General features: G+C 41.9%; 2 protein-coding genes across 6 annotated transcripts; one reads left to right on the plus strand and one right to left on the minus strand.

The window, feature by feature from the left end:
• Window positions 1-563: 563 nt before the first annotated feature.
• Window positions 564-9,948, plus strand: LOC106493249 (glutathione S-transferase). Of its 4 annotated transcripts, none has more exons than XM_067294204.1 (7): window positions 564-642; window positions 4,377-4,483; window positions 5,630-5,681; window positions 5,969-6,101; window positions 7,277-7,418; window positions 8,640-8,771; window positions 9,599-9,948. In XM_067294204.1, exons 2-7 carry the CDS (start codon window positions 4,397-4,399, stop codon window positions 9,719-9,721), a joined length of 669 nt encoding a protein of 222 aa, XP_067150305.1. In that variant the 5' UTR covers window positions 564-642; window positions 4,377-4,396; the 3' UTR covers window positions 9,722-9,948. The 4 variants fall into 4 exon arrangements, with proteins under 4 accessions (XP_067150305.1, XP_067150306.1, XP_067150304.1 ...); XM_067294203.1 differs by lacking the exon at window positions 564-642 and adding an exon at window positions 1,278-1,537; XM_013953262.2 differs by lacking the exon at window positions 564-642 and adding an exon at window positions 3,553-3,667.
• Window positions 9,949-11,977: 2,029 nt separating this feature from the next.
• On the minus strand, window positions 11,978-20,447 carry TMEM14A (transmembrane protein 14A). Of its 2 annotated transcripts, none has more exons than XM_067294207.1 (5): window positions 20,376-20,447; window positions 19,428-19,513; window positions 17,456-17,557; window positions 13,634-13,721; window positions 11,978-12,612 (listed from the first exon to the last, which is right to left on the minus strand). In XM_067294207.1, the coding sequence occupies exons 2-5, from the start codon at window positions 19,501-19,503 to the stop codon at window positions 12,573-12,575; spliced, it is 306 nt and encodes a 101-aa protein (XP_067150308.1). In that variant the 5' UTR covers window positions 19,504-19,513; window positions 20,376-20,447; the 3' UTR covers window positions 11,978-12,572. The 2 variants fall into 2 exon arrangements, with proteins under 2 accessions (XP_067150308.1, XP_067150307.1); XM_067294206.1 differs by lacking the exon at window positions 20,376-20,447 and adding an exon at window positions 19,731-20,237.
• Between the last annotated feature and the right edge of the window lie 284 nt (window positions 20,448-20,731).

Consider the following 20,731-nt stretch of genomic DNA (forward strand, 5'->3'; position numbering starts at 1 on the left):
CTGGGCACAGCAGCTGTAAAAGGCTTGCAGCCCTGGTGGTGCTCATTCACAAACATGTTCACAAGCATTTGCAGATAAGCCTGAGGTGGGTTTTTTTTCCTCACCCACATTAAGTTTGTGTAACGCCTGCATGCTTTAAGGGTGGGCTTTAACCACGGGAAGCTGGGCCTCAGGCCCTTGCTGCTGAGGGGCCTCTTAACAGCAGGATTGATGGCGCACAGAGAAGCTGTTGCAAACCACTCGCTGATAATAATCGGTTCTCTCGTGCGCCGACAGGCCCAGCTGGTGCTAGGCACTGCACACCACCGCGTCGCGCACGGGCTTTTTACACACTTCAGGTGGGAGCTGAGCCTGGCCCCACGACACATAGCGCTATGCCAGGGAGTCCCATTTCCCTTCGTCTCCGCCGCAGAAGCGTGGGCTGCCCGACTCCCTCCGCACGGCCCAGACCCTGCCGGCGGCGGCGGCAGCAGCGGCCGAGGGGGGGGAGGGGGCGGTGGCACCCCCCCCTACCCCCGTGCGCGCAGCCGTTGGCCGTTGGCGGCACCGCCCGCGGGGCGGAGTCGGGGGCCCTGAGCGGCGCGGCGCGGCGCGGCCCCCGCTGTCGGGCTGGGCGTCGAGGCGGCTGTGCGGAGCGTCGTGGTAACTGCGCGGAGCGGGGCTGTGGGCGCTGCCGCCGCTGGGGAGCCCGCTGGCGGCGGGGGGCCGCGGCGGGCCGGGGGCCGCAGGGGTCTCGGGCGCGCTGCGTAGCGGGCGCCGCTCTGCTCCGGCTTGTTCCAACTGCCGTGGGTGGCGGGCGGGCCCCGCTGGGAAGGAGCTGCGGGGCCCTGCTCGCCCAGGGCTGCCCGCGGCCGGGCCGGGCCGGGAAGGACACGGCAAGGCTGGGGGGCTCCGTGCGGCGGCGCGTTGCCATGGCAGGCGTAGGGCTCCTGGGACGGGGCAGCGCCGCCTCTGTGAGCCCTAACGCTTCTCCTGCTGCGCCTCGAGCTGCCAAGTCGGCCCTGCCCGGGGGGGGGGGGGGGGGTTGCCTTGGATATAAGCCATGAGTTAGAGAAACTGTTAGGAGAGCGGTGGAATGCAGCTTCTTGGTTTTGGGAGCTCTTAACTGCTCCCTTTTCTGATCTTTACTCCTCCAGCTCTTGTCTGTGATCAGTGGTGCACAGGGAATGCGTGTTACCTGGTTACATCTGCAAAGCTTAGTAATGTAAATGTCTAATCAGTACTGACATGTTTGCTGTGCCATAGTCGAGACTTTTCATGCCGTTGGCCCAGTGCTACTCTGCTATTCTTTCCTGTGCGCCTCTGTGAACTTTACGCTCTTATCATTGGTTTTAGAAACTACACTTGATTTTTATGCAAGATGAGTCCTAGGAGGGTATAGAGCACTCACAGTTCTCACCTTAGTGGAGCCATACAAGTCTGCTCTGTCTGCTGTAGTTAGCTATGTCAGCAAGTGAAAGGGGCTGGGGAGGCAGGAGAAGGCAGGCTCTCATTTCTGTGCTCTCATGGCCACCTGCACAGAGGAAGGAGCGAACAGGTGTGTTAGCTTGCTTGCATATATATGTGTATACACACATGCACACCTTGATACATGACCCAGATCTCCCTCCTCTTGCTTATGCGTGGTCTTGCTTCCTTCTGTGAGCTGCGTACACCTGCATGAATATAGCATGGTCTAACATTAGCACCACTCAGTTTACAGAACTTGAAGGCAGCCTTATGTAACTTGAATAACATCAATGTCTGTTAAGGACCAAATGAGTTGCAGCCCCTCTTGGATTCTGTCCTAATGGTAACTTGATGCTGCTTTAGGTTTGTCAAGGGAATGTCCATGTTTGCTGAGGCGTGTTAGGGCTGCCTGCTGTGAGAGCAAAAGGCTGGATTTGCATGCACAAAAGACTAATCTTTTACTTTAGGCCCACACTTGGGAATTCAGTGCTGCTTGACAGTGTTTGTCCTGGGGTTACCTCCCACTTGTTTTCCTGCAGTAGGGACTCTCAGCAGGCTGGACTGTGGCGTTGTACATAATGGGGTTTTGGCTCTGGCTCTTCGTTATATCAGCAGAGATTTTAAAGCTGAATTGTTATTTGTAATTCAAGTTTTAAAATCTCAAGGGGGTGATTTCCCTCTTATCTTATTCAGACACTCCTCCTAGCTCAGGAGGGAATACTTTTGAATCCAAAGTGTTTTGGCCTGAATTCTAGCAGAAACCACATGGTGAGAAATTACAAGTTCAGACATTTCAAGACCGAGTCAGACTCAATGCACTACAGGATCTAAGGACCAATGCCATAAGGTCATTTCGCTTGAACAGTCCTGTTTGAGCTATATTTGAGGAACAAAGCATTACAAGGAACTATTTTGGATTCCACATGCAATTAGGAAGAAAGCTTAAGACCTTGCAGCAGATTATGAGTACACTCTTAAATTCACCTACTTGTTTCTCACTGGAACACTGATGCTTGAACTGTTTTGGACAAAAATGCATGTTTTTTTTTAATATAGTGATCACAGTGATAGCCGTCACTTTGACTACGGTCTGGCTGAGGCCTAAGGAAGGTCCATGTAGACAATGTAGAAAGTTTGTGATTTTTCAGGTCTGTTACTGCTATTCCAGAAAGCTAATCTACCAATGACTTTGCTAGTCTTACATGACTCATTGCTTTACAAAGGCGCATTCATTACAGAGCAGTAACAGAGTCACTTAAGTACTTTACCACTGTGTGCTAGGAGCAAATGTTCAGCCTAAATCAGTCCTTAAGCAGTGCAGTTCCAGCAAAATCCAAGCCTTTTCCAACCTGCATGAAAAGACTCAGCCATTGACTGATCCCTGCAAGGAACTGTGATGGGCAAGTATGGGTTATGTTGATGCAGATGCTTTTCTCCACTGGTGCTTCCTCTGCTCTTCAGCTTCACCAGCTGTTTGGAGTGGAGCACTGAGACAAGCAAGATCTTGGCTGGGATGATTTCATCAACTACCTTGATGAGGAAAGAGGGGAAGGAAGTTTGCTCTTTCTCCTTAGGCTAGCCTGTCCTCATAATATCCCAACCTTTATGCAGCATGCTTGAGATTAGAGTTCTTATGCAGGCTGCCAAAGGCCTGAGTTTGGTTCTCCTCTCAGATAGAGTGAAGTTGAGTCCATCATCCTGAGCACAAAGGGATGAAGTATTTTGGGTGTGGTGGGTTCCTATGAAAACTCTTTTGTTTGATGTTTCCAGGGCTAGATGGAAGCTGGGTAGAGGTTTTGAAGATCTGTATTTTGGACTGGGGCAGCAGAGTTCTGTGAGCCCAGCCCCTAGTAGGGCAACAGCCATTCCTTATAGGGCCTATTGAAGATACCACCCAACACAGAGGACTTCAGTGGAGAATGGCAGGGATGCAGTCTCCTCTCCCAGCTGTTGTTTGTGCCTCTTCATTGACACCTTTGGGATTATTAAGTTTCCACTTTGTGACTCAAGTACTGAGAAGTCTTATGCAGGAATAAACAAACCTCTTTGTAAGCAGATAAACCTTAGCTAAACTATGAAACACTGTTAATCAGTTCATGAGTCTGTCCTCTTATCATTCAGTCAATTTTCTTCTGGGGCCCATTAGTGATAAGAATACAGTGTGCCTTGTCAGTTAACTTCCTGTTCCAGCACTGCACAAGCCTGTAACAGCTGCCAGGTTTGTATTATTGCATGTAGCTGCTTTTGGTGTCAGTGACACTTTGGAAAAACTAAGCATTTCACCCCTGTGCTGTTACCTGGTGGGCTGACTTTCAGCTCTCGCTACTGCTAAGGCACTGGGGGGCATTGAATGGGCCTTATCTGTCCAATTAAGGTCAAGATCTCGTTTGTTTGTTTGTTTGTTTTAGTTTTTAAAGTTAGATCTTCAGAGTCAGTAGGATGTAAATCTCTGCTACATTTTAGACATTGTTCCTGAAATTGGAAGGGGAATTTGACATTGTATGTTATCAAGTCTGGTACGACATGGATGCTATCACCAAACTCAAAACCTACTGAATAGATTGCATCACTACAAAATTAAAAATGTATTTAAGAATACCCTACAATTCTGCTTTGGTTGTAAGATTCTCATGACTTCTTAAAGCTGAGCTGATATTTTTTAAAGATATGTATATGATCTAGCACATGTTTATTATCTGCTGTCATGAATCTCTTTTAAATTGCTGCACACTATCTTGGTAGCATGTACTATTTTTCCATTGAATCTACAGGACATTTGGCTGCATCAAACCCGGGCGTCTAGGTCTTCATTGCCCCTCTCCTTTCACATTCACCCAACAATATTTAGCATGTTGGAATGAAAATTTTAAGTGCTGATTTAAAAATATATATATTTTCCTTTAAAATCATCTTCCTGAATTTATCAGGAAACAGGAACGCTGAAATCATGGCCGGGAAACCCAAGCTGCACTATACTAATGGGAGGGGGAAGATGGAGTCAATCAGATGGCTGTTAGCAGCAGCTGGGGTTGAGGTTTGTACCTTTTTATAAAATGATCAGTTTAATCTGTGATTAAAATAAGTGTTCTGTTTAGGAAAGGTTTCCCAAGTACATTTGTGCTTACAGAGCTACGCACAACATCTCATGTGCTTACAGAGATGTGCACATCACATGTTGTGATGCAAAATGCCTTGGATTCAGTGATACACTGTTTCAAATTGTACTTAAGATACTGTTTAAGCAACAGTTACCCAGTATAAGGATTTTACTTTACAAGGAGAATCTTTGTTTTCAAAACATAGTTTCAATTTAGCAGGCTTAGATTGTTGCTACAGACCAAAACTATGCATCTCTTTAACTTACTCTGAATGGTCATTATTAAACCATGAAGAACTTCAGAACATTATCTCTAAACAAAGTGCTCTTCATTCCTGGGGTCAGGATCTGACTAGGGTAAACCAGCAAAGATGCCCTGAAGCCAACAGAGCTATCTATATAAACTGAAAAGCCATCCTGAGGCAACTTAATTTCCACATTTACTTTTTGTTTGAATGTGGTACTTTCATTTCTCAAAGCTACTTATACTCCATTGGAAATGAAAGGCTTTTTAATGATGCTCACATGTGAATGTTGCTGAGGGAGAAGCTGCAGAGCATGAGTGCTGAGGGAACCAAGACTGTGCCCTCATTCAAATGTCCTTTTTATAAATAAAATAAAATATCAGCAGGGGGAGATAGGGAGATAAAAGCAGCTGATGCCACATGAAATATTGAGAACATATTGAGTATACATTGAACATATATATTGAATATGTACTCAACATACTGAGTATACACTGAAATACTGAGTAACTGTTGTGCCTCTGTTACACAGCATTTAAGCAACTGACTCAGTTGCATATCTGGTAATTGTTTATGCAGGCAGGTAGACAGGACTTTATAACAAAGGAAGGTTTTTTTCTGAGGTGTAAAGCATCGCACGTTTCTGTGGGACCAGGGGATAGTGTAGTCCTGCGTTATTTGCTGGAGTGGAGGTGGAGAATAGGAGTAGGGATCTCCAAACAGTCATGAGAAGTAGTGGGAGTAGCGTAGAGAGGACGATTCCTAACTTCCAGTCTCCCTTCCCCTTCCCCATTGTGGTCGGAGTGAAACAGTGTTGTTTTCTATCTTTGCTTTTCAGTTTGAGGAAGAATTTATAGAAACTAAGGAAGATCTAGAAAAATTACGCAATGGTGAGTCTGTAAATTGTCTCCTAAACATAAATTTGCATCAATATAACAAAAGGAGTATTTTACCTGACTTTGTTAAGAGGTGAAATTTTTTTAAGACCTTCTCTGATATGATATGGCCTGTAAAGAGAAGACTTGAGAGACCTGGCTGCTTATGTATGTTTTCACTGCAGGAGCTTTAGTCACTCAGAATTAGATATGTCTTAGCATATTATCAGCTCTTTTTTTTTTTATCAGATTCAGTGCAGTGCTACAGTGGTTTGAGTAGTTTGCTTCTGTTTCCTTTGAAGATGGATCCCTGCTGTTTCAGCAAGTGCCCATGGTGGAGATTGATGGGATGAAGATGGTACAGACTAGAGCCATCCTCAGCTACATAGCAGCAAAGCACAACCTCTATGGGAAAGACCTGAAGGAGAGAGCCTGGTACAGTCATAGTACATATCACCCTTACTAATACTGCTTCTTTATTTTTTTTTAACATTGCATGTAAAGGTGCATGTACATCTGCCAGTGCTTTGTCACCTCAGCTCCAGGGATTGGATGAGTGGACTTCATATGACTAATAAATGATTATTAATTGTCAACATAATAAGAATGTTATGGCCAACTTGAAGTTCCTCTGAATTCACAGAGACTAGAAGTGCATTAAATTCTCGGGCAACTGCAGAATCTTAACACAATAATAAAGGCTAAGTATGCCTTGATTTTTTTTTCAACCAGAAAACCGTAGAAAATTTAGAGCTGCATGAAAAAAACTGTGAAATATCTTTAAGCATTTTAATTTCTTTTTTCAAAATGTGAAGAATTTTTCCTAGCTGATGAAAGATGAGAAAGAAATCTTCAGTGGCTTATTGCTACTGAAAAATAAACCAATGTTTTCGTAATGTTACTTTACCATGTATGCTCTGGGTACATACATGTGAGACTGGCTTTCCCCAGTCATAACTAAAGAGCTCATACAAAAGCAAAAATTCTGATTCACTCATTCTAATAAAAATCATAGAAAACTTCAGCTAAGTCCTTAACATAACTGACTCCAATTTGCTGTAAAGGGTTTATTCCCATAAACAAATCTACCAAAACATGTCTGATAATGGGTAGGCAGTTCAGCAGAGATTGTGAGGACTAATATTATGGATCGGCATGTCTGAACTGGCAGTTTTCAGCCATTTGTTGCCTGGAACCTTTTATAATTAGGCATCAAATCCTACCCCACCCTCACCCCTTTTTTTCCCCCTCTCTAAAGCAGTTGGCATATGCATACTTCTGTCCCTCAGCATAAATCAGTATGATAGCAGTGGAAAACAATATGAACTCCAATTAAATAAGAGTCTGTGTAATTGATGTATTTAATATCCTGCTTGTTGCAGACACCTTGAACCTGTCTATAAAGATCTGTGCTTTGAAAAAAATGGAGCTGGTTTCTTAGTTTTTTTTTCTCTTCCATCAAAGACGAAGAACAAGGAAACAAATTAATGTCTTATTCTACATTGGCTAGTGAGCATTTAACTCTCTGATAACTTTAGCACCATGTTTCAGTCAAATAACCAGAATGGATTGTTCAAATAATAAATGTTAAATAAAAATATTTGTTTCAGGATTGATATGTATGTGGAGGGAACAACTGACCTGATGGGAATGATCATGTATCTCCCTTTTCAACCAGCTGAAGCAAAAGAGAAGAATCTTGCCTTAATCATTGAACGAGCTACAGCCAGATACTTTCCTGCCTATGAAAAGGTGATAATTTACTAGTAGTCCACAAGACAGTAAAGCAGTGTACAGTTAACACTCCCCAGCTCAACCCCAATGCCCACTTCCCGGAGGGCAAGTGATGGTACAACTCTGGAACTGGGTGATGGAGCCCACATTCAGTGACATGAAGAGGGCCACAAAATAACATCGGGCTGATTCTGGTACTAGGTATCTCTGCTGACTTCAGTAAGACTCCTCACAGAGTAAATCCTACTTGTTAGGAGAAAAGGGATGGGCTCAAACTTTTTAAAACTAGCTTAGTGGTTCATAGCTGCTAGCATTTTGCATATGTGCACCATTTAAATACCTGTGCCAGCCTTCAGAACTTACTTGCCTGAGAGTGTATATACTCTTGCTGTTCAAAGTTAAATATAATTGTGCTTTATAATGTGGACCTAATCCTGTGATCTTTTTCAAACCATTGCTTACATATATCCTAATAATACCTACAGACTTGTTACTGTCCTTCTCTGAGTCATTTTATTTGGGCATCTGTATGTGTGCACAGAAAGATTCTGCAAACAGGATGTATTGAGCTTAAAAATACAGAGTAATTATTTATTGGTTAGCATGCACAAAAGAGAGCTAGGATCTAATGATTTACTAGGTAAAGCATTTGTATGTCCCCTACCCCCCCATAAGGCACATGAAGAGTCTTTGCTGTCCAGGCAGGTATCGGGAGGGGAAGGGTTGCCCTCTGCTATTCCCTGGAACATATTCTTGATGCTAGTGAATTGCCATTTTCTACCAATTCCTGGTGTGTTTTTTTTCATTTTTTTTTTCTCTAGCATTTTAGACTTTTTCATGTTGGTGTTTTTCTTCTTGATTTGAGCTAGCAATGATCTTCATTTCAACAATCCTGCTTCTGTCTTGTAATTTTACCTTTCTTACCTTGTGTGGCAGTACTGTACAGACTTTCTCACAGCTCTTTCTCATGATGTAGCAGTCTCCTCGGAAGTCTGTGCCAAGGTTACACAGCTTTGCTGTATTAGAGTTGGGCCTGGGTCCTTGGCTCACAGGCAGCTGTAGTCCTAGGAGGGAGGTGGGAAGAAGTTAGAGGTGGTGAGAAACAGACCAAAAGAGAAGCAGAGTTACAAGACCAAAATCATCACAGAATCTCCTCCTGGGAACTAAGAATCTGTAATGGAATAGCTAGACAAAATTACTACACTGCATAAGACTTCTTTAATTGTTTATATTTTGTAGGTCTTAAAAGACCATGGACATGATTATCTTGTTGGCAACAAATTAAGTTGGGCAGACATCCATCTGCTGGAAGCCATTTTAATGGCAGAAGAATGTAAGCCTGATATACTTTCTGCATTCCCTCTGTTACAGGTAAGTAATCATCTGGTCTCAATATGGAATATAACATACCAATTTCACTGACCAGTTTTAAAAGCTTATTGATGTTTAAATCCTTTGAACCACTGTAGTATGTCACTGACAGATCTCTGATCTATCACTGTTGACTGTAGCAACCTGAACACACCCACTCAGTCCTGCCTCCAGAGCTCCTGGGGGATCGCTGTCCAATCCTTTCTCCAGCTCTACTAGTTCTCAGCTGGCAGGAATTCACTTACCAACTCTACCAGTTTGGTCCTGTAACTGTTACTTCCAGGTCTTCAAACACAACAACGAGCTTCAGGAGGGGAAGTCTGTGGCCTCTTCTGTCTGCAGTTCCTATCCTTCTGTTTTTGCTAACAAAACTGTATTTTGAAGAAATCATATACAAGAGCTGTTCAGTTTCTTCTCTCTTGCTTCCATGGTACCTTACACTGAGATATTTGTGTCCATGCCTCTTTTCAGCCCAAATATATTCCGACTACCTGGACTGAGGCTGTGATTTTTCTTCTCCCACCTTTATCAGATGAATCTTTTGCTCTTTAATATTAAATTCTCCCATCCCCATCTGTGAAACCAAGGTAAACTTTATAGCACCAGTATTGCAGATCAGAGTATTTACATCTAGATTTTCCAAAAAGACTGATATGTTATTTGCAGTGGAGGATGCCCAGTGCTGAGATGTACATAAGTAGCTACAAACTTGCTTTTTTTGCTAAAGTACATCTGAGAAGGAAAAATCCAAGTCAGCTGACTTTTAAGCTATAAAGGATGGCATATAATTTCCTTACGCTCAGTGGTTTTATTACTTCTTCTTACAGGCTTTTAAAGGAAGGATAAGCAACATTCCAACAATTAAAAAATTCTTGCAGCCTGGCAGCCAGAGGAAACCACCAGCAGATGAAAAGTTTATTGCACATGTGAAGAAAATATTCAATATGTAATCAATGTGGCTGCTGAAGATCATGCAACTGTAGTATATTACCTGAGCTATGCCTCACAAGTGTAAACTGCATAGATGCATTCTGTAGCTTGCATCATACAGCCAGTCACATGAAAATCTCTGAAACAGAATATACTTTTTGATTAGATTAAAAGGCTGAACTGTAGCTGTTGATTTCAGAAAGTAGTATTTTATGGAACAATTACATGAAATAAAACATGCTGATAACTTTGTGCTTGTTTATTTACAGTGCATGCCTGGTAGGGTAAAATGTTTCAGCAGTAGCTCTGGGAGTACTGTAGAAAGCTCTCTTCCAGCCTTTTACAAACTGCAGCACAGAAGAGACACTCTGTAAAAAGGGGAAAGTCATTTAAATTCAGAACTAGAATCTCTGCTGGCCCCTACTTAGTCTCCCTGACTGTGAATTCACAGTTGTGTTTCCTGTCCCCCCCATCCCTGCTGTATCCATACTTAAAAAAAATATTTTTTTTTCCCCCAAACTCATGATCCTTGTAAGTTTATGGGCAGAAGAACGAACCTGTTTTAATCCCCAAATAAACCTTTGGGCTAATTGTTCCCTGAGAGATCAAAGAACATGTATTTAATTAGCCTGATCTGTTTTTCATTCACTGAAACAGCCTCCTCCCTCATTTCTCCTTTTGCTGCTTGGCTGGATGGGTACAGGGAGGAAAATGCTACTTGATTTAGTAAGCAAGCTCTACCAAAGAATGTTTTTTTCCTAAGCTGATGCTGTTTCCTTCACACACTGATGTACCCATTTTAAAGTATAGACACAGAGACCACTCCCCCCCCCCCCCCCCCCCGGTGCACAAAAGGATGGAGGCAGGATTTAAAGCCAGCTTTAAAAAGAACACAAAATGGGGTTAAGAACCTAAATTCTGCATATCCTCAAAGGTACAGACCTGAAACACACCAATCACCTAGGCACTGCCAGGATTAGCTGTGAAGATTTTTACATTAAAACTTCCTGGGTAGCTGGCAGCAGTTTGAAATGTGCATGATTGATAGCAACTCAAGTTTTATGGAGCTATATGGGCATTCCAAACAAGTGCTGTAATCACTGAACCATTACACAAACTGACATAGGCCAGCACCAGTGCATTTTGCGAGTACCTAGTTGCTGAGACCACTACTGGTTTGAGATGCTCAGGAATTTAGGCAGAAGCTTCTGGATTATAGCTGGGTTTGGAGGGCAGCCCCATCACCACTGGGTGGTTCTGAGAACACACAGAAGGCTCAACATTGCAGATGCCGAAAAATATAGAATCCTATTGCCATTAGGATTTGGGAAAGTAGGCAACTGCAGGATGGCTTCTATGTTTTGACATTAGGTTGCCTAAACTTTTCATTGGATCTTAATCTAAGGTAGGATTCACCTCATCTATGGTGCAAAAATTGACATTGGCATCAGTGACCCAAGCCTCTGATTACAGTTCATGGCAGTCCAATTCATCTGACCTGTCTGAAAAGTTCTACTTCAGGATAAAATAAGCCACATCCTAAAAGTGCCCAACAGTCATTTTAGGTACCTACATCCCAACCTGAAATCCTGAACACACTGCTTCAGTCACCTGTAAGACTGGCAACACCTGGAGGCTACTGGTATCAGCATTTGTTAGCAAAAGATTCCAAAGATCTGAAGATTTGAGTTTTTTAGGGTTTTTTTTGGTAAGATGCGCCTTAGTCAAGTGATCTGCTCACAGCACTTTGCCTCCACCTAAGCCCTGCCAAGAATCATAAGCTTGGTAGTCCGATGAATTTATGCAGCACTAGATCTGATTGATAGATGTACTCAGAGATAGCCTCTATAATCAGGCTTTGTATTAAAAACAAAAAACAACAAAAAAAAATCTATTGCTCTCAGTCTTCAGTAGGGCACTCATCTAAATTCAGCCCCTTAATGATTTGGCTGCATAATCCTGTGCACGACAAGATAAGCTCAGCCAAGCTTTCAGACCCAAGGAGTATTTATTTTCTATGCTAACTGGAATCACTTCAGACCCTGAATAGTTAATGTCTGAATAGTCCCCTTTGGTTATGGGGAAGATTTCAGCAAAAGAATGTTTCAGCTCACAACTGCAAACCTGTTGGAAAATGTTGAAACTGAGAGTTTACAACCTATTTGTGCAAGATAGTGAACCTTCCTCAGCTGTGGTTCATGTCAGTGGGAATTTATGGCATGGTGCATGTTTGAACAGTAATGAGTGTGGAGCAAATGACCAGTCTCTGCATAAAATGCTGAGAAGCTTCAAACATTTTACTTTTTATTTGAACACTGATGATGATAGTTTTTACATTTAGAACCAGTGGAAGAAGATAGCTGGGTTTGAAAGGAAGGTCTGTTTTCTAGTGCAACACAGTACAGGCACGTGCCTTTATTGAGTAGTTACTGATGCTATGATTAGAATCAATTACTTAATCTCAGAAGCTACAAAATTATGGTTCAACACAATATACTTCTTCAGCATAATGATATATCTGCATATGTTTTTCTTTGAAAAATACAGTGCATTGCTAACTCAATTTCTTGAGGTGCTCAGCACCTCTGAAAACAATCAATCAGGCTTACAAGTAAAGATCCCTTGAGTTAACAGATGGCTTAAACAGAAGTAGATCAAAATACATCATCAACAAAACAGTCTTTTTTTTTTTTTAAAGCTGGCAAAATATCAGCAAATGTCAAAAACTAAATTTCAGGTACAGATCTTTTACAGAAAAGATAAATGCAAAATAAGACTTGTGTTCAAACTTATCTTTTAAGTATGGAAAGCCTGCCTGTTTGCCAGGTGGGCACGACAGTCATACTTCAGTTCTTAAGTTGCTAAATTCTCCTACAGCAGCATAAAAACAAGCCTCAAAATCATCAAAAGGCTGTAAAAAACAAAACAAAACACAGAACAAAAGACATAATTATGGTTGTACATGAACAGAAACAGTGAAAGTCATCTCTAAGTAACAGCACATGCATAAATACCTGACTATAGAGTTTCTAGTAAACAATCTTTTAAAACATGTCTAAATCTACAGCTTCAGCGTTCACTGAAACACATCAGTCTGTCTAAGCTTTAAGAGATCTGTAATGGAAAAATAACATTTCCCAATTTAAGTCCCAATTCTTAACTTTTGCGTCTAGACACTTTATATTCATCTTTTTCCTCCTTTTATGTACTGAGAGTAAAATAATAAGTTAAGAGTTGTATTCAATCTGGTGACCTCCAAGCAAAAGTCATTCTTCCTTCAGAAGAAGATTCTGACTTATAGTTGAAAAATGTTCTGGGTTAGGAACTCACTGGGAAAAAAGCTTGGACTTATTTCATAATTTAGTTCCAAAATAATAAGTTCAGAAAATTATGTTTTTCAGAATGCTAAAATAAATATCAGATATAAAGTAGTCAGACTGGTTAGTGACATCATAATTTGCAATAATACTGACCAAAGTTCTTAAGTCAGGTCAAAATCTTCCCAGTTTTCAAAGGTGCTGAGCTCCCAGCAGTTTTGAATGCAGCACTTCTAAATCAAAACAGTTTTTTGTTGTTTTTTTTAAGATGGCCATTTTGTAGGAAATTAGTTGACTAACTTTATGCATACATGTTTGAAAACACTGAGGCTTACCTCAGGTTCTTCCAAGAGTCTTACTAATATGCATCAATAATTTAATTACTGATATCTCCTCTCTTTGCTGAGTAAGTTAGTCCATATTAGATATACCTGTCTAGTGAGATGAACAAGCTGTTTACTGAAAACAGGACTGTGACCTCCAAACTTGCTTCATTTAAACCATACAGCTGCTGAATGATAATAGCTTCCACCGACACTGACTTGAATCAGATGTTGAGTGGCATCTATCTGAAAATCAGTGACATCTTTGCATTAAGATCCTGAATATGTTTACCTCAGGCATGCTACTAGTCCGGCTGGCATTAATTTCTTGGACCTCTTGAATCTCATTCCCATTATAATGGTCAAAAGAAAAGCTGAAACTGTAAAAGACAATTCAATATATTTATGTTCCCCCCTTTCCCAGTGGACTATTCAGGAACATGAACAGTTATCAAAGCTCTCAAAAATACATTGCTATGTTTGCTATGAAATGTAATTTAGTAAAATATTAAACCAGAGAAATAGGTCTATGAAACATTCTTGCCTTTCCAAAATGCACTACTATGGTTTCTTTCAGCTGCAAATAACATTTCCAGGTGTAGCAGAATGCTGAATCCTATTCCACAGAGAGCAAACAAGTTTGTCAGACCGTGAATTATATTCCCCTATACCTACATTCACAGGGGCTTTCTCCAATAAAGTAGGAAGGATCCTCATCATAACTGTAAGATGTATGCTGAACTACAGGAACAGTGGCTCATAAATACCATCACCCTAGATCATTACAGCTCCTTTTCTTACTAGTTATTTTTAGGAACTAATGCATCCAACTTTATCTATTTTTTTTTTTTTAATGATAGCTCTTTATTTGCTGAGTAAGCCTTAAAAACAGATTTGAAGGTTTGCCACTTATTTTTGCTACAGAATATGATTGTCAACATCTCCTTCATCATGGCTACAAATTACTTGATTTCCTTTTGCTATGAGGAAATCACCCTTGTCTGTGACAAGAGGTGGGCAGCCCAAAAGGGCAACAGATGAAGTATAAGCAACACAGAACAAACATCGTGACAGGAATCACATCTTCTTCCTGCTGCTCTTTTACCTAAAAATGGAGGTAACAATGAATCCTGATCAGTTAGCACAGGGAATTCATATAAAGTTAATGACTGCAGAGTGCTACATAAATGAGAAGACTAATGAGAACACAAACTCTGCAAAGGTAGCTAGCTCACTTAAAAAATTGTCACCTGAAATGCTGCCTAAAAGTGGGCAGAGAAGCAGCACTTATCACAGGCTTTATCACTCTTGCAGCACTGCAGCACTTGCAGCAATGGCAGTTATACCAATTTCCTCCCCTTATTATAGGGCAGTTAAAGCACCTTGCTAACTCTTTTCAAACTCCATTGACCACTTTTGTGGACAGTGGTGTGCTCATGGTTGCCAAGAATTAGTTTTACACCCATCCTAACACCGTAAAACAACCACTGACAGTTAGAAGCATTTTATGAAACTACCAGTTAAGCATGTGCACTCACTAAAGATACCCTGCAAAAATCTATTATGCTCCATTATCCATTGCTCTTATTTTCTGCTCCCATAATCTGATCCTCTCAGGAATGTCTGAAAGGTAGACTTCCATAAAGTGTGTTTTGCCTACAACCCTGAATGTATATATACAGTTAATTACAAGCTAAAAAGCCTATCCACTCTAATGTTTTTTTCCGCCCCGTTACTAATATGAGACTTTTCAAATATGTCAGTGATTTTTTTAAAACATTCAACTTTGAGACGTTGATCTGATTTTCAAAAGTGTTCGACACTCACTGCTTCACCTGAAATGGGTCAAAGCAATTCAATAAATCAAGCCTCAAATGCATCAAGTCGCACTCTCAGTATTGCTGCATATTGAAGGCTGAATTTCCACAGCTAACCAATCACATAAAATTACATTAAAGTATTCAAGAAATTGCAGAGTTAACTTCAGGGAGAGGGGGAAAATGCATGAAAAAGTGATTTATAAAATAATTAAGGAATTATGTCTTTGGCATTTGTATGCCACATACTCTTTGTACGTAGGACAAGTTATGAGAACACTATTATCAAGGTCCTCTACTAAAACATTACCTACATTATTGTAGGATATTCTTGAGTAGGTGATAGATACTGTAGATAACTATGGTAATTTTACATTGTAATTTATCCTACTGGATCCTGTGTTCAGTGGGGGCACTTTCTTCCATACATTTAATTTCCCTGTGGCATTTTTGTTCTACTTGCTTTTTGCACTTACAGATGGTTAAGCATAAGTGAAAACATTCTATTTTCTTATGGAAACAATATGCATTTATTAGAGAAAGCCCTTATAATTATGCAGGTAGGAGATACAGCAGCCACCAGAAGTATCTGAGGTGTGAGCCTGCAGATGTTTCTGAGAATGCCTAATTCTCCCTTCTTCTGTAGCTGTCCCACTGAGTTCAGGATAAAACCAGCCTGAACGGCTGGCACTGTCCCCACTGGTAGAGCACTCTGCATGAATACTGTTTAAACCATATCAGGCAAAAACTACCCTTATTAGGTCAGACCACCTGTTTTAAGTTTCATTCAGCACAGCTGGATCTTGAAGAGGCCACCCATTCATAGCCAAGGTTAAATACATGTTTAGGTTTTAAGCAATTAGGTCACTACTTTGTAAACATTCAAAACTAAGGCTGCTTTTAACAGTCTCTATTCTTTTAACTGTACGAATTAACAACATTATAAGGCAGGTGTAGTGAATTCTGACTATCCCATACGCACTGATATAACTTCGATTAAATTAGTAATAAATATTTCTCCAGTTTGAGGGAAAGTCCTCATATGCCTACATCTATATGAAATGTACAACACTGCCAATATTTTAGCATATCTGATGTCCACAAGCAGATTAGTGGAAGTTTTATATTAGTCCTTTCAAAACCAAGGAATTGGGAAACATGCAACATTTACTTATTTTTAATTAGCCTTCTCTTCCACAAATTCTGCATCTGAATTAATGATTTAATTAACCCATAAAAGTACAATACTGTATGGTGCTTAAAAACATGTCACTCTGAATGATTCCAAACTCCCATATACTTAAAGCAGCATCTTCATTGTAAAAGAGCTGGATTTTTTTCAGCAGTGAGATAATGAATCTGAGCAAGGTCATGATTGCAAAACTGGAATATTCAATTTTAGGCTATCCAGTAGCAGATCAGGTATGCCATGACCACCTTTATTAAAAGAACTCAGCTGGTACAAATGCACTCTTGACAACTGAAAAGCAGTCAACATTTTTTTGAGAGAGAAGAAGATTTTACAATGGTGGCTGGTACAAAGCACAAGCCAGCATGAACACTGTTCTGTATGTTCTGACTGAGGTCAGAAAAGTGATTGTGTGCTGACGCAGTATGGATTAAATGTATCCCAAATGGTCTGCTATGCATACACGTGGAACCACAGTCTAAGCCATCCATGCTAAACTGTAAGTGGGATAAACTCCCAACAGCTCTTATTGCAAATCAGTTAGGCAAGGTTAACACCATACCCTTAGAGGCAGTAGTACTTTGCCTCCACGAGCGTTTCACAGCAGGCTGGCTAACATTACAATTATTCCATAGTTCAGACCATAAACTTCTTGGCAGCAAAGAAAAAAACTAAGGCAAAGTACTTGCTTCATTGGGAGCCAAGGATACTCTACATCATGCAAGACTGGATTTCATAATACCTTTATCTGTCAAACTACATTCTAATCTGTAGACCTTTCTAGCACTTTTCCATGTCTCTAAACTGGATTTCACAATATATATGGTGTTATATAACCAGCTAACAAAAGGAGGCACTGCCAGGTGGTAGCACACACATACTGGGTTTGTGTGAATGACCTGCCTTATCTTGCAAACAGTTCTACATTTAAGCTCTCAAATTTTGCAAGCTAAGTTGAAGTGAGGTATCTATCACAAGTGTCTAACTCTATTTAAAAACTAACATTTAAACTGAAGCATGATCATTACGCTCAAAATTTAACACAAAACAGACTTTGACATGTGTTTCAGGCAACTGCCTTTTCCTTTTGCTGTAGTAAAACACTTACACAGTGATATCTTCACATTTCTTGGATCACATGTTACACAGTAAGCTCCATAACCAGCCACAGAACCAAATGTGAGACCAGCAGCTAAAGATATTTTACTACCTGCAAAAAAACAAAAAAACCAACAAAACCCATGTTCAAGTTATTTCTCAGTACAATATCTTTAAGATAGAACTATCTCTAGACAGTATTATCTTAATATTTTGAAAATAGAGCTGATTTTGCCATGGTGCAGCCAACCTGCCAAATGTGAAAAGAAAGGTAACATTAATCACTCTTGGCACTCTCTTGCATGACATTACTGGCAAAGTCTGTTCAAGTAAAGGGAGATGATGGAGATCTAGTAATACTTTCCATTTGGGAAAAATAATCTTCCAAGCACAAACCTGAACCAGGCTATTTGCTTTACCACATACAATATTAGAAGCATTTTCGTAATCTCTCTAGACTATCACTGTTGATTTTTACTGTACCTTATAGCACTTGGGAGTCTCTTAAAAACTGGAAGAAAACTCATAATGTGCCAATCTGTATAAAAGGTAAATTGGACAACATAGGTAGCCAGAAGGCTTTCAGTCTGACATCAATCCTGGAAAAATAAATGGTATCACTGATGCCACATTTAATTGATAAAGAATTAAAAAAAGAATTAAAAGTTAGATGACATTTATGATAAAAGCAAAGCTTTTTAAACTATAACTTGACATCTTCTTTCCATGCTATTACAAAGTTGTTTCATTAAGTCCAGAGCTTTAATAATATGCTTAAGTTTATGAATAGGCATTTGACTTGTTACTGTAAGATAAATCTATAACATCTGCTGCGCTGATTCTATTTGGATTAAAACAGGCCCCAAAATTACTGTAAATGAAGAATCCAGACCCTTATGTGTCATTTACCTCTCAGTCCTATACTATTTCATATTTTTAATCAAGAACCTGAAAGAAAACATAAATCATCACTGTTAAAATCTAAATTTCCCACAAAGATTGACAGACTTAAACAGTGAAGAGGACAGACCAATGTGATAGTGAGCGCAGCTGGTTGCAAATGAAAAAATACACCAAGGCTTTCAAGAAGGTCTGATATGAAACCATGTCTCTAAAAGCAGAGCATGTAGAACACCCTATGCAGGGAAGCAGTGACCCTGAATCACAGGAATCATGATGGATAATCAACTGGATGCCAGTTCCCAGTGCAATGCAATGAACAGGACTAATGTATTCCCACTTCAGGGGACACCTAACTGGAGTGTGTCTAGAAATAAAGCCGGTCTGTGCTTGATACCAGTGCGACCTCTGCTGGGATACTGTGCTCACTTTTGGCACTCCCAGCTCACGATGGAGGCTGGTAGTTGGGCGAGTTAAGAGAAGGGCCATAAATATGACTGAGATACAGAAAACAGGCGTCATAGCGAATGATAACTTGAAACCTATCTGTTTATCTTAGAGTGAAAGTGCATATTTTTAACAGTGAGAAATAATTAACCACCAGATGAAATAGGCAACTAAAGGGTGTACATCTAGTGTACATCTCCTAAAAACCCCAAATCAGGCCTGGATGCCTCTGTAGAAAATAATCAAACATAATCTACTATTCTCAACACAGGAAAGATCAGAGGAAATGAGAAAGTCCAAGACAGACTGAAGGTCAAAAATACGTATATGTAATACAATATGTAAATATGTATATATGTAATTACAATATGCAATAATGTAACAGTCCCTTTTTGCCCTAAAACCAAACTCAATCAGATAAATTAATAGAAAAAAAGTGACTGCTTCTGCTTAAGTTGACCCAAGTAATTCCATGTGACTCAGCTCATTTATAACGGTGCAGACAGATTTAAGAAGCAATCATGTTGATTACAGCAAATTTTTCATCTCTCTTGCATCAGTTCTTTTTTACAAAGCATAGTGGACAGGAAACTCCAATGCTTCATTTCCAAATCATGGCACCCCAGTATTTTTACCTTTATGAGTGTATCCTAAAACACCTCCAACAGCCAGCAATGCAGCATATGCAAAACCAATCCAGTCAATAGCCATGGTCCCAACCCTGCAGAAGAAGAGACATAGCAACTCGAGACAAGCAAGTTCCTTCCTCTCTGAAAAAAAGTATGATTTCTTATTTCATTATTTAGAGCGTTCTAAGTAATACACTGCTGTAAGTTGTGTTTAATTAGTGCGTCAAAACATTCAAATGGCTAAAATGACTTATTGTGTCATCTTTTCAGTGCCCGCTGCCTTTCTTTATACCACCTATCTAGGCATACCGTATTTCTATTAGGCGTTTCCCAGACGGCAAGGCACGCGCGTGAGCACCAAGCCTGACGCCACCCACAGCAGCAGGGCTGCTGCGGGCGTGCGGTCGGGCTGCTCCGCAGGTGCGCTATGGAGAGGCGCAGGCGTTCTGAGCGCCCGGCTTCGGCGCCGCTTTCCGCCGGGGCGGCGCAGGCCCTGCAGCACCAGACGAGAACAGGAAGCCTCCAGAGCCCACCCAAAGTTTCCAGGCAGAAACGCAGGCCACGCTTGGGAACTGGATATATTATGGATGCTTTATGCCGTCTCTGGCTGTGCTCCCTCGGTTTCACCTTTAGATTTTGTCTGAAGTTAGGCCTCCGTCCTCCAAAGCCGCAGGGAGGACAACCCGCCCAGCGCTGCCTACCAACCCCCCCAATATTAAAGCGCGCAGCTCGGCCCTCCCGGGAGGCGGCACGGTTACAGGGCCGCAGCCGGAGGAGCGGCCCGAAGCCGCGCAGCGCCCCAGGCCCGGCCGGCCCCGCCGCGGCCACCTCCGCCGCCCTCCCCTCCGCAGCGGGCCCCACGGGCGGCGGCGGCGGCGGGGGGGGGACAGGGGGAGCCCCTGCCGCTGCGGGGGCGGCCCCCTGCCCGCTCGTCCCCAGCGCCGCCCGCCATACCTCGTCCCGCCGCCCTCCTGCCCCGCCTGTCGCCCCGCCCGGCGCCCGTTCGGCACGGCGAGGCGCCGCGGAGGGACGGGACGCCACGCCTCGCCTCTCCTCGGCTGCCGCGGCGGGCGCCGGCCGCCATGTTGGGGCAGCGCCCGCGAGGGGCGCGGCGGCGCGGCTGAAATAGGGGAGTGCGGCGGGCCCGCGCGGCGCCCTCGCGGCCCCTTTGCCGGCGGCCCCCGCTCCGTGGGTGTCGTCCGCCGTCCCCGGGGGCCCGCAGGGCCGGTAGCGGATCCGTGGTTTAGTTTAGGCTTTTAAATCTCAAAAAAAAAAAACCCAAAATGCCCTCCCAGCCGCTCCTCCGGCGC

This window comes from Apteryx mantelli, chromosome 3 (genome assembly GCF_036417845.1).
Source record: "Apteryx mantelli isolate bAptMan1 chromosome 3, bAptMan1.hap1, whole genome shotgun sequence".
Lineage (NCBI taxonomy): Eukaryota > Metazoa > Chordata > Aves > Apterygiformes > Apterygidae > Apteryx > Apteryx mantelli.